Below are 11,372 nucleotides of genomic sequence, written 5' to 3' on the forward strand. Positions count from 1 at the left end.
CCCTCCGAATTCCGGTTGATGGGTCGTCTAAAAGTGCCTCTTCGCATTCCCTCTCCGCAAGGACCTCCTTCAACCTGATATCCCAGCAGGCGGTATGCTGCAACATCATAAAGCTCAACTTGCGGGTCTCTGTCATCAGTTCTGAATTTGACAAAGCAGTACAAAGGCCAACCTTCCTACCTCGCAGATGGGCAGAACAAAAAAGGGCTCTAGCATCGTGGCGCTTGTTATCTAGCCCGGTTGCTTATCATCCAGGCATATGAGCGGTGGTCGGCGCCAGGGAAGTGTGGCGATGAGATAGTACTTCGAAATCTCTTTAGTAGTAGCTTTTTATGCTTAAAGATATTATATATATATTTGGGGCTAAAAAAGAGTAACCTCTCATAAAAATAATAAAAATGAAAAAAATATATTAAAAAGTACCGGATCTATTAAGCCTGGAAGGCCATACAAGCCTAATACAGAAGCTGATTTGTGCTGTAATATATGCTGCTTATATATTGCGGAATATCCATAGTACAGCAAACGATGCAGATCTAGGTAGCAGTCCAGACCCTCATGGAGCTCCCCTTCCCCAGTTTACCGAGGGTTCATGTGTTCGAAGTGCTGAGGGGTAGAGAGGGGTTGGATCGGAAATCCCTTCTTTTCGATCACATTGATCATTAAATGTCCGCTGCTTAGGGTTCCATCAACATCTGTATGCGATAATATCGGCTGTCTTCTTGAGTTTTAAAGCTTCCAAGGCCTTTGACACACATATTTCACGATTAAATTGTGACCTGCAATCTCTATACCTCCCACATCTAACGAATCTACAGTCAATCCTTATATACTGTGCATCATGGCTATTCCGAAAAGCTGTACTGTACTAGTTATTGGAGGAGGCCCAGCTGGCTCATATGCAGCCGCGGCTTTGGCTCGCGAGGGAATTGATACAGTGGTACTCGAGGCCGAGAAGTTCCCCAGGTAAGTTATCACAATAAATTTCCGTTTGCTGTTTGTGGTTCATGATCATTTTTGCGACACGGGTACTTAGTTGTCCCGTGTCAGGATCTCTGTTAACAGCACAACTCTCTTCGGGCCCGCCCCCCTTCTTTCCTTTATTTCTCTTCTCCGCAGGCTCAGTCTTACAACGCACCACTTTTGCTGTGCTTACTTCACTGGTTACAGATATCACATCGGCGAAAGCACTCTTCCTTCTTTGCGGCACTTTTTCAAGTTCATAGACTTTTATGACACCTTCAATGCCCATGGATTTTACCACAAGGTATTTGATAATTACAAACTTTTTTGGCCAGCCTTTGCATCCATAATCTGACATCATCCACAGAATGGTGCCGTTTTCCGACTTGCTCAAGGCCAGCCAGATGCGTGTAAGTTTATCCCTGTGCTGGCTTTTGCATTCCACAAGTACACACACTAAACTATAAGCAGATACCGACTTCCTCGAGGCTGGTGGTCCTGATGCATATGCCTGGAACTTGATTCGATCCGAGTCAGATGACCTGCTCTTTAGACATGCGGGAGCCTCTGGCGCTCATATCTTTGATGAAACCAAGGTTAACAAAATCCAATTCGAACAGGCCACTGGCGGAATGGAGAAAGATGACCTGAATCATGGCAAGCCAGTTTCCGCTACCTGGGCCTGCCGAGATGGCGCTTCTGGGTCCATCACTTTCAAGTATCTTGTGGATGCTAGCGGAAGACATGGTATATTGAGCACAAAGTACCTGAAGAACCGGAAGTTCAATGATAATTTTAGGAGCATTGCCAATTGGGCTTACTGGGAAAGTGACAATCTATATGGCCCTGGGACACAAATGGAAGGTTCGCCATACTTTGAGGCATTGGACGGTGAGTTACTGGAATGATTCTATCTTGAGCCCTTAATTAGAAGCCAGCCTGTTATGCTAAGAGAACGCAGATGCTAGCGGCTGGGCATGGTTCATGCCGCTGCACGATGGTACATGCTCCGTGGGAATCGTTCAAGACCAAAAGATGGCGACGGAAAAAAAGAAAGAATTGGGACGCCCCTCGACCTTAGACTTTTACCAGCATGGTCTGAAGATGGCTCCTGGAATCAAAAAGCTTCTCTCGGAGGCAGATCTAGTCACCGAAATCAAGTCAGCCTCCGACTGGTCCTATACCGCGTCAACCTATCATTTACCGAATGCACGCATCTGCGGAGATGCTGGCAGTTTCATCGACCCTCTATTTTCTTCAGGTGTCCATCTCGCCGTGGTAGGCGGTCTCTCAGCAGCGTCTACGATCGCAGCTTCAATCCGGGGTGACTGTAACGAGCAGACGGCGGGAACGTGGCACTCTAAGAAGACAGTTCAGAGTTACACTCGTTTCTTCCTAGCTGTTAGCAGTGCCACGAAGCAGATTCGTGAGCAGCATGAGCCTATTATCCAGGATATGGATGAGGAGGGGTTCCAACGAGCGTTTGATATGTTGAGACCCAGTACGAACTTCCCAATCCGGATTTCCAGGTCTACAGTTAACGATTTCTCGGATTATTCCAGTCATCCAAGGCACCGCCGATGCCGACACGAAGGGCACAATCGAGAAATCCGAAATCTCCGAGGTTCTTGAATTCTGCTTCAAGGCGTTCACATATGTCCCGCCGGACCAGAAAGACGCACTGTTCGAGAAGCTCGAGAAACTTGGTGTCAAACCCGGAAAAACCGACATCACAGCCACAGAGACGCTCGGGAACATCGAAAAGCATCTTACAGCGAGCGAGCTGCGGATACTCGAAACGCTACGCAGCAGGCGTATGATTCGTGAAGATCCCTTCGAAATGGATAGCTTCACGCTTGACACTATCGACGGGCTGGGACCGAACCTGGTTCACGGAGAACTGGGCCTCGTCAAATCTGACGAGCCTAAAGTGGATGGGGCTCACTTCTGCTCTCCAAAGTTTTTGGATGGCAAAGGTCCTGGGATTAGAGAGGGCAGCATTCATTTGCCAACGTCGAAGGTGCAACTTGGATGATAAGTGTCACCGAGACCATGTATTTCGTGCTCTAGTTAGTCTGAATCACTCTATTTATGTGTCTGGACATGAATACAAAGTACATACGACCAAAGGGTGTAGAAATCAGGGCTTCCCGTCCGCTCAGCCGTACTTAAACCACATTCTGCACAGTCAATGGCCAAAGCGCCCTCAGCACCCAATCGGCACTCTAGGGTGAGTGCGGGTGATATGGGTGAGAAGTCTCTAGGCTGGAGCGAGAGAGGTGAGATCGGGGTGAGAATTGTTGGATTCCTCGGCCCAAATTCTGATGATGCGCGGCTTGGCTCCTGATCTGCACCAGCCCTATAACGTATTTCACGTGCGAGCGGACCACCCCATCAAAAACGCGTCAATTAATTAGACCTTCCTTCTTCAACCAACCACCATGCCACCAATTCGCTCCCAAAATCGTTCTAAATTCATGGAACAGGAGGGTCGTATCTCAATTGCTATCCAAGCTATTCAAAAGCAGGCAAACTTATCAATTCGTCAAGTAGTGCTTACATATGACATCCCATACACGACCTTGCGCGCGCGTCTTCACGGTCGTCAACCCCGCGTTGAATCATACCCAAATTCGTAAAAAGTGACCAAGGTCGCAGGGAATTCGTTAAAGCAATGGATAATCTCTATGGGCATACGCGGAGCGGCACCAAGACCGGCTATGGTGCAAGAAATGGCTAATCTCCTACTTTCGGAACGCGGAACCCCAATTCAAACTATCGGTGTTAATTGGGTTACAAACTTCGTTAAACGACACCCAGAGCTCGATTCAAAGTTCTCAAGTCGCTATGAGTATAACCGTGCAAAGTGTGAAGGCCCAATAATCATTATGGGATGGTTTAAATTAGTTCAAAGACAATCTGTGACTATGGTATCAACTCTGGATATGGGGTATCCTGGAGCGCCAGCCTTTTATGCACTGTTGGTGCCTTTCTAATTGCAAGTATCGGTCGCCAATCACTTCAGCTGGATGTTCAATACTCCTCAACCCGCTTCTCTTGGAGTATTGCCAAGGCCAGTTCACTTGTCACGTTGAAGGGCGTGATCAATCTTCTCGCTTTATTGCTTTTCCTCCCTTGGCTTTCTAACTGGCTGAGTACACGTTTGCTTCTGTCCCCCGCCGCCAAGGACCTCCGGATTGTCCAAGGCAGTGTGTGGATTCTAACTCTGGGTTCCGTCATAATGGCCATTTCAACCTACCCGGCAGTATTTATAGCGGGTGTCGGCTTACTTCCATGCGGGTGGGGGTTCTACTCAGCCCTCCGAAGTCTAGCGATGGAACTTGCATCACCATCGCAAGTGGGTATTTTGAATACGGCGATTGGGTTCGCCCAAAGTGCTGGTTCCATGGCTTCTGGGCCCATCCTAGCTACTGCCTTTCGTCGTAGCATGAAGGAAAAGGGGCTTTTGCTTGGATTGCCGTATATGGTTACCGCTGGTCTATTCTTTCTATCCGGTTGCTTAATAAGTTGTATTTAGGTTCCAAAGAGAAGAGGTTTCTCCTGAATGTCGAAGCCAGGGTTCTACGATGGTGCTTTTTCAAGCTTGTCGTTGGAGTATGTGGCTCACGTAACCTAGTTTGGATGCCTTCAGCGTTGTGCATTCTTCATTCGTTTCTAAAGGATAAAGTTATAACCTTTTCTGCCTTTTCTTTTCTCCTCTTTTCATACTACTTAAGAGATCCCTTGTCCTATTATCTTGTAACTTAGCTTAAAATTGTAGCCCTTTCTATTTCAAAGTAGTAGCCAATTTACAACCTGTTTAAAGTATTTATTCCGGAAGACAGACGGTCATCTTAATAATGCTCATTAGCATATGATAAAAGGGCGTAATCCTAAGGATGAAACTGGGAGCTGACAAGACACAAAAGCGTGTTATTGGAGAGCATTAGGTAGGAGGTGAAGCCAGACTGCGAGATAAGAAGAAGAGTGATAACAGCCGATTGGAATTCACCTGGCACTTTTCTCCGACAAAAATCATTTGGCATTCTGATCCTTCTGTCTAATTCTTGCCCCATATCTCTTTAAAAGAAAGGGAATAGGAGCAAATGCCAATGCAATGAACGCCAAGAGACTGTTCCCCCAGACATATCGGATCGGCAAGATTGGCGGGCCGGGCGACCCCACTAGCGACTATGTAATGCCGGTAAAATACATACGTGACAAATGTTAGGAGTGTAATAAAAACAATATGGCACCAACGGTACGTGGCGTTCCAGTTCATAAGATTTGAAGGATCTGTGTCATTCTCCCAGAATACTTCGTTTGGATCTGGGACAGCATCTGGATTTTCGTGGATTTCATCCCCAGGTAGAGTAAATGGTGGTCCCTTCTCGCCGTCGTGGGTTGAGGCCATGTGTTGGACAAAGGTGGGGTTGTGGGGTGGAGTGAACTGAGATAATAACTACGGCAGCTCGATCAATCAAGATATGAATATCTAGCAAATAACCCTCTTTAAATATTATCGTGAGCTAGGGGAGTGGTCAATTACCGCTATGACCCTTCGGAATATCGTTTAACTACCCAATTCTCCTAGTATTTGTATGGTGTCGTAACACGCCAAAGCTCAGATTCTGTAGGTTTGAGATCGCTCAACAGACCTTCAACCTTCAATCAATCATCGGATTCTATTGTAAATCTTCAGTACGAGCCAGTACATCAATTCCTCACCCTGTCATCTTGTATTCGAAAAGAGATCCGTCGGTAATTTTACTATATCTTCTCTTTGTTAGGTTATACCGAGATCAACGATAACGGACCGCCCTAAAACAAAACCGACGATAAAAAGCGGTCCGATAACGCCTTTTTCCAGATTTTGGACGTTATCGTATCGTGTGCATCCCTAAACTGTGCCAAGAACCCCTGAGATTTGAACCGCACGTTATCTTGTGTATACAGAATGTGGACCGAAATTGAATAGCATTCGAAAATGGGGTCGTTTTGGCGTGACTAAGCGGAGCTTATTTCTGGGATAAAATGAGGCTGGCTGAAATCACAGCCGCACATATCCGCGGCTCTAAGTGCAGAACTTACTTCACTTAGCCCTGGGATATACCTGATTGAAATCAATCAGCTACGTGGAAACTTTATTCGAAACTTCACTAAACTCATATCTCGGGTTTTTTCCCTGAGGTCTGTACCACCGGCCTTTTTGAGAAACGAAAGAGACATGCCTCCCACAAGTTCATTTCTAGGGTTGCCAAATGAGATTCTCTTTATGGTAGCTGCTCAATTGCATGATATAAAAGACGCCCTTGCACTTACAACACTCACCTGTCGCTCTCTCGCTATTCGTTTTGAACCTGAATTTTGTTACAGAGCGCGAAATCATATCTGTAAATTGGAAAAGTCTGTCCTAGAATGGGCGGCAACTCGAGGCGAAGTAAGGCTCACCCGCAAGCTTTTGAAAGACAACAAGGCGATATCATCCGACACGAAAGATCTAGCCCTCTGTAAAGTTTCTAGCCGTTATGTTGATGATTTAATATCGGAAAATGAGAGCTTAGAGGTTGCGAAAATACTGTTGGAAAATGGCGCATCGGCTAGAACTGGTCGAGATCTCGATATTTTTACAGCTCTTCATCACGCAGCTGGCAACTTCGAATCGATTGTGAAATTGCTCTTAGATCATGGTGCTGATGCAAATGACCAAATGAATGCCGATGGTCGTGCACCTCTACATTGCGCAGTACAAGACACGAAATCTATTGTTGAATTCGAGCCTATTATGAAGCTGTTATTAGCGAAAGGCGCCGATATAAATTCCAAGGATTCCCATGAGCGGACAATTCTCTATGATGCAGTCAGACTAAGGGGTTCTAAATATACAAAGATGCTGTTGGCGTACGGCGCTAGTGTATACTCCCGCACCGAAGGCTTTACACCACTTCATTACTCAACTAGGAACTGTGCTACTATGCTTCTGCTATTGAATAGTGGTGCTGATATAAATGCCCGTGATGACCATGGTTATACAGCCCTTCATTTAGCTATTGGAGAGTCCAGAGAGGACTCAATGAGGCTGCTTTTGAATACAGGCGCTGATATACACGCCCGCACTGATAAGGGCTATACACCTCTTCATATTGCAGCATCTATCTCACCCTTTGATACGCCAGAAAAAGTGAGGCTACTTTTAGAGAAGGGGGCCGATATCAAACTTCAAGATAACGATGGTTTGACACCTCTTCACTGGGCAGCCAAACATGGACTAGAAAATGCCTTAAAATTGCTCTTGAGAGCTGGTGCTGATACAGAGGCTAAAGACTCTCATCAATTTACACCCCTTCATCTTGCAGTGATATCTGGGAAACCGGAAGCTGCACAGCTGCTATTGAGAAGCGGCGCTGAGGTTATGCCCCGAGACGACGACGGCTCTACGCCACTGCATTTTGCGGCAGAAGCGATGATTGCAAGCGCAAGCAATGTGAAAACGCTGTTAGACCACGGGGCTGATGTAATGTCTCGAAATCGTGCCGGGTTCACGCCGCTGCATTTGGCAGTAGTAGAAGCCAATAATGAAGACGCTGTGAGGACTCTCCTCGAGGCAGGCGCTCTTCATTTTGTCGGTACTAATGAAGATATTGATGTTACACCACTGGCCTTTGCCAGGAGAAGAGCCGATAGAAGACCCGGCTTCGAGACAATCGTCAGTCTTTTAGAAAACGCATGCGAAAAAGAAACTAGCGGACGTTGTCAGGTGAACTGAGTAGCAATCCAAATAGGTACCCAGGTAGTCTTTACACAATAAGAGAACAATATATGCCATAGAAATCCAGTGGATACGAGAGTATAATGCGAAACTAGAAGCTATGTTTGATATACTATTCATTTTTGAAAACTTAAAAGGAAGAAAAGAAAAAAATCAAAACACATCACTTAATGTCCTTCTGGTCACGCTTCTTCAAATTATAGACACACTCTTCGTTAGAAGGTGCAGACTCGTCAGTGCAATTGAACTGCATGAGGGGCGGTTATTTCGGTGTACCAAAATATCCCAAACCATCACAGCAGGGATAGTTATGGGGACACGGACGCGTTGGCTACCCTTGCCATTGCCCCTACACTCGTTCTGGTTTCTGGTAGGCTCGGGGGGAGGGACAGAAGCAGCGGGGGTAAGGATCAAGATGCGTGACTTGGTGTCAATTTCGCCGGTGGTCGATTTATTATCGCCATGAGCATCCCTCCAAGCATAAGTCCAAATAAAATACATCGATCCGTCCTTGATTTTCTCAATGTATTTACGGGGCGTTTTTTCTTATCATTGGTCTTTTTGAAAAAGGTTATTTAAAAAATCAAACTATATTGTCGATGAAATTTTGTAGGAGAAGCAATGAATGAGTTAGGAATTTGAAATTGAAACTGGATAAAGCTTGTAAAAAGCCAACCTGCAGACTGGCCAACTGAATTATAGATTAAATATGATGGTTGATAGCATGCTTGGCTCTTTCACAAAGCAGACAGAGCTTAGCAGATGGAACACACTTTCACTGCCGATCAAGCCATCTCTACCAATGATTCCAGGAATCCATCAGGCTGACATGCCTAAAACGAGTGTATCACCAGTCTCTGCATAGCCTTACCTGCTTTCTCCGACATTTCAGATAACTGACTGCATGCTAGTGTACCTCCAACTCTACTTGAGGAAGTCGAAGAATGCAATTTTTCAATCCTTCAGCCACCCAGAAGACTGGGACAGAGGTGTAGCTCCCCAAATTAGAAATGAAATTCTGTGACAGAGATTCTGATGCTAGGGTATGTGTGAAGACGAGGATCAGGACAGTAGTCTCGGAATCGAGTGCGCAAACAGCTGGCATTGGAGGAGAATGGATGTTGAGTCAACGTTCAATGCCATCACTTAGCTCTCAAATGAGCCGAGTTGAAGCGACTGTAAAAAGAGGTTGCAGTATTAGGTGGTCAGGTCTCCAGTTGTGAACTGAAGGATTACTACTAAAAAGAGATGATAAACGGCGTTTAATAAAATGATGAGTTGGTTGAAGAAAGGAAGAAAACTAGCTACAGCTGTGGGAGGAAAGAGAATGTGAGAGAGCCCCCACCAGAGTCCAAACATCAGGTCAAACCTTTACTTTTTTGTTTTTTAAACATCAACATCACGTTCCCACTTGAACTTTATTTCACTGAGTATATCCAAAATGTCTATTTCCATTACCAGCACCGATCTACTGCAACAGTCACTGCCTAGTATCAATATTGGACCAAACTTTACGCAGTCGAGTGCGATTCACAATATTCAATACATCGGACCGCTACGTCGTTGGGCGACCTTTAAGAATGAAGTCACTACGACATTTCAAAATATGAATTGGAGCCCTGTCCCTCTCTCGGTGACTCTCGTCAATGCTCCCATCCATGGACCATTATCAAATGAGCACATTCGATGTGGTGATGAGATAGGATTACAGGGTCGTTTTGATGAACGTGTAGGACAATTTTGAGCGCGGTACTCAATGTCAACAATATTGATTTGGTCTTCGGCAACTTTAAATGCATGACAAACGCGCAGACCTACAGAAAAACACCCGATGTTATGATCATGCGATCTAATGGCAGTTCTTATGTCGTTGATGAGGTAAAGACGTTTTGGGTATTCGACCACCAATTGAGCAGCCTTGTTTATCAATTCAACATTACGCCCACCAAATATATCTGTCCATGGATATATCCATTCAAACACCCGTGGACCACTATTCCCATCTTTGATATATATAACATTATTCTTTTGGCATTATTAAGAAAGCATCCATGGATAGGATGTATAACGTCATGGTTACCCAATCCACTTAATGTTTTCAATATCAAATTTAACACCAAAAATCTATTAAATCTAGCTATTTAACGCGTGTGGGACACTACCTATATGTACAGCCTTCATAAATTAGCCATATCCTGGCATAGTTCATATGAAAGAGCGAATCCTCTAGCACCCACATCAAGAAGTCAGTTTTCTATCAATTTCTCCTTGATTTGAGTGAATTTATGGTGGAATAGAGCAAAAATAGACTAATAGGAATGCATATAACATGCCAAAAATAAAGCTTGCCATTCTCTTTTATACGCACCACTTGGCCATCAACTTTGTCCCTCGGCCATCTCGTTATTTTTTTGTACCCCCTTCAATCTTATCAATCGAAATGACTTCATCATATCCCTGGTTCCGGGGCCCTGAGATCCACAGCATTATCTTCGATGACCCTGAGCCCTCTACCTGGATTGTCCTCGAACGCCTTAACGAACACGAAAACCGAGAGGATCCCGAAAGAGCACACATAAAGCATCCTGACCACTGCACTGTCTCCTATGCCTCTATCAAGTACCGGTGCAAGAAACAGGGAGATGCTAGCAAAATCGCGTTCGTTAGGATGTATAAGCAAATTCCCCACCTCGGCACAGAGTTTGATGATCATACTACCCGCGCTAAACAAGCTAGGGCGTGGAGTCCGCCCGAGCTAATAGCATACAAGACTCTTACCGATAAGCAGTCAAAATTCACACACCACCTCTTAGGATATAGGGAAGAGGAGCAAGAGAGCTCCGCTCTTGTGTCCTCTGGTTTCCTAGTCTCGTTTGCGTGGGAGCAAGTTCCCGGTGTTCAGCTAGGAGATAGTCTTGGCGGAAAGGTCTTCTGGGATATGAGTGATGATCAACGCCACACTATTCGGGAAACCTTCAAGAATAAGACAATCCGGTTAATTCCTCTATTCTGTATAATTTATAATAATGTATACTAACATCGGCCCTTTTTAGTGAGACTGAAGCTATTGGTTTTCGCCCCTTGTTCGCTTGTCCCTCGCATTTGGTTTGGGATTCCGCCTCCGGTAATCTGTATGTCCTTAGTAGTTGAATCATACTCCAAAGGGATGTTTACTAATTTATACTATAGTTTTATGGTCGGCTTCCGTCAGTGGATTGATGTTAAGCCAAACCCCTGGAGTGAGGCAAAGTCCTTCTGTTTCGGCCTAGCTAAGCCGCCCAGAAATGACGACTGGTCTGAATAGATTAACAATCCCGATACTTCTGATTGGGAGTTTTAGATAGCCTATGTTCTTTTTCTATGAGGTTTTGCTACTCTGGAGACAATCCAATACTGTTACAACACCAGGATAGTTAGATAGTGAACTTTTCAGCTTCCGTGCATTCCTTACAGCAATTAGTTTCTACCTACAATTTTGATATTATTCAGCATTTAATTGGTTCACGTAGTCCCGCTTCTCTGCCCAAAGTTACATCGCATGCAGATCTTGATGATCAAGGGCTCTGGTTGCAATGCTGCGAAGCTTGTCGAGGTTGAATGGGAGGAGATCATGGGGATTTTGACCATCTAGTATAAAGGC

General features: G+C 45.1%; 7 protein-coding genes across 7 annotated transcripts; 5 read left to right on the forward strand and 2 right to left on the reverse strand.

Annotated features, from left to right (window-relative positions):
* Nucleotides 1–841: 841 nt before the first annotated feature.
* On the forward strand, nt 842–2,998 carry N7495_007015 (NAD(P)/FAD-dependent oxidoreductase; the record flags this gene model as incomplete). Its single annotated transcript, XM_057209666.1, has 6 exons — nt 842–966; nt 1,171–1,267; nt 1,331–1,373; nt 1,435–1,854; nt 1,925–2,464; nt 2,526–2,998. 6 exons carry the CDS (start codon nt 842–844, stop codon nt 2,996–2,998), a joined length of 1,698 nt encoding a protein of 565 aa, XP_057063440.1.
* A 1,206-nt stretch (nt 2,999–4,204) lies between these two features.
* On the forward strand, nt 4,205–4,501 carry N7495_007016 (uncharacterized protein; the record flags this gene model as incomplete). Its single annotated transcript, XM_057209667.1, has 1 exon — nt 4,205–4,501. One exon carries the CDS (start codon nt 4,205–4,207, stop codon nt 4,499–4,501), a length of 297 nt encoding a protein of 98 aa, XP_057063441.1.
* A 522-nt stretch (nt 4,502–5,023) lies between these two features.
* On the reverse strand, nt 5,024–5,377 carry N7495_007017 (uncharacterized protein; the record flags this gene model as incomplete). Its single annotated transcript, XM_057209668.1, has 1 exon — nt 5,024–5,377. One exon carries the CDS (start codon nt 5,375–5,377, stop codon nt 5,024–5,026), a length of 354 nt encoding a protein of 117 aa, XP_057063442.1.
* Nucleotides 5,378–6,238: 861 nt separating this feature from the next.
* N7495_007018 (ankyrin repeat domain-containing protein) lies at nt 6,239–7,729 on the forward strand (the record flags this gene model as incomplete). Its single annotated transcript, XM_057209669.1, has 1 exon — nt 6,239–7,729. One exon carries the CDS (start codon nt 6,239–6,241, stop codon nt 7,727–7,729), a length of 1,491 nt encoding a protein of 496 aa, XP_057063443.1.
* A 166-nt stretch (nt 7,730–7,895) lies between these two features.
* Nucleotides 7,896–8,233, reverse strand: N7495_007019 (uncharacterized protein; the record flags this gene model as incomplete). Its single annotated transcript, XM_057209670.1, has 2 exons — nt 7,896–7,979; nt 8,009–8,233. The coding sequence occupies 2 exons, from the start codon at nt 8,231–8,233 to the stop codon at nt 7,896–7,898; spliced, it is 309 nt and encodes a 102-aa protein (XP_057063444.1).
* A 940-nt stretch (nt 8,234–9,173) lies between these two features.
* N7495_007020 (uncharacterized protein) lies at nt 9,174–9,476 on the forward strand (the record flags this gene model as incomplete). Its single annotated transcript, XM_057209671.1, has 1 exon — nt 9,174–9,476. The coding sequence occupies one exon, from the start codon at nt 9,174–9,176 to the stop codon at nt 9,474–9,476; it is 303 nt and encodes a 100-aa protein (XP_057063445.1).
* A 696-nt stretch (nt 9,477–10,172) lies between these two features.
* Nucleotides 10,173–11,036, forward strand: N7495_007021 (uncharacterized protein; the record flags this gene model as incomplete). Its single annotated transcript, XM_057209672.1, has 3 exons — nt 10,173–10,726; nt 10,786–10,863; nt 10,922–11,036. The coding sequence occupies 3 exons, from the start codon at nt 10,173–10,175 to the stop codon at nt 11,034–11,036; spliced, it is 747 nt and encodes a 248-aa protein (XP_057063446.1).
* Between the last annotated feature and the right edge of the window lie 336 nt (nt 11,037–11,372).

The sequence above is a fragment of the Penicillium taxi genome, assembly GCF_028828555.1.
Source record: "Penicillium taxi strain IBT 34144 chromosome Unknown utg000004l_segment0_segment0, whole genome shotgun sequence".
NCBI lineage: Eukaryota > Fungi > Ascomycota > Eurotiomycetes > Eurotiales > Aspergillaceae > Penicillium > Penicillium taxi.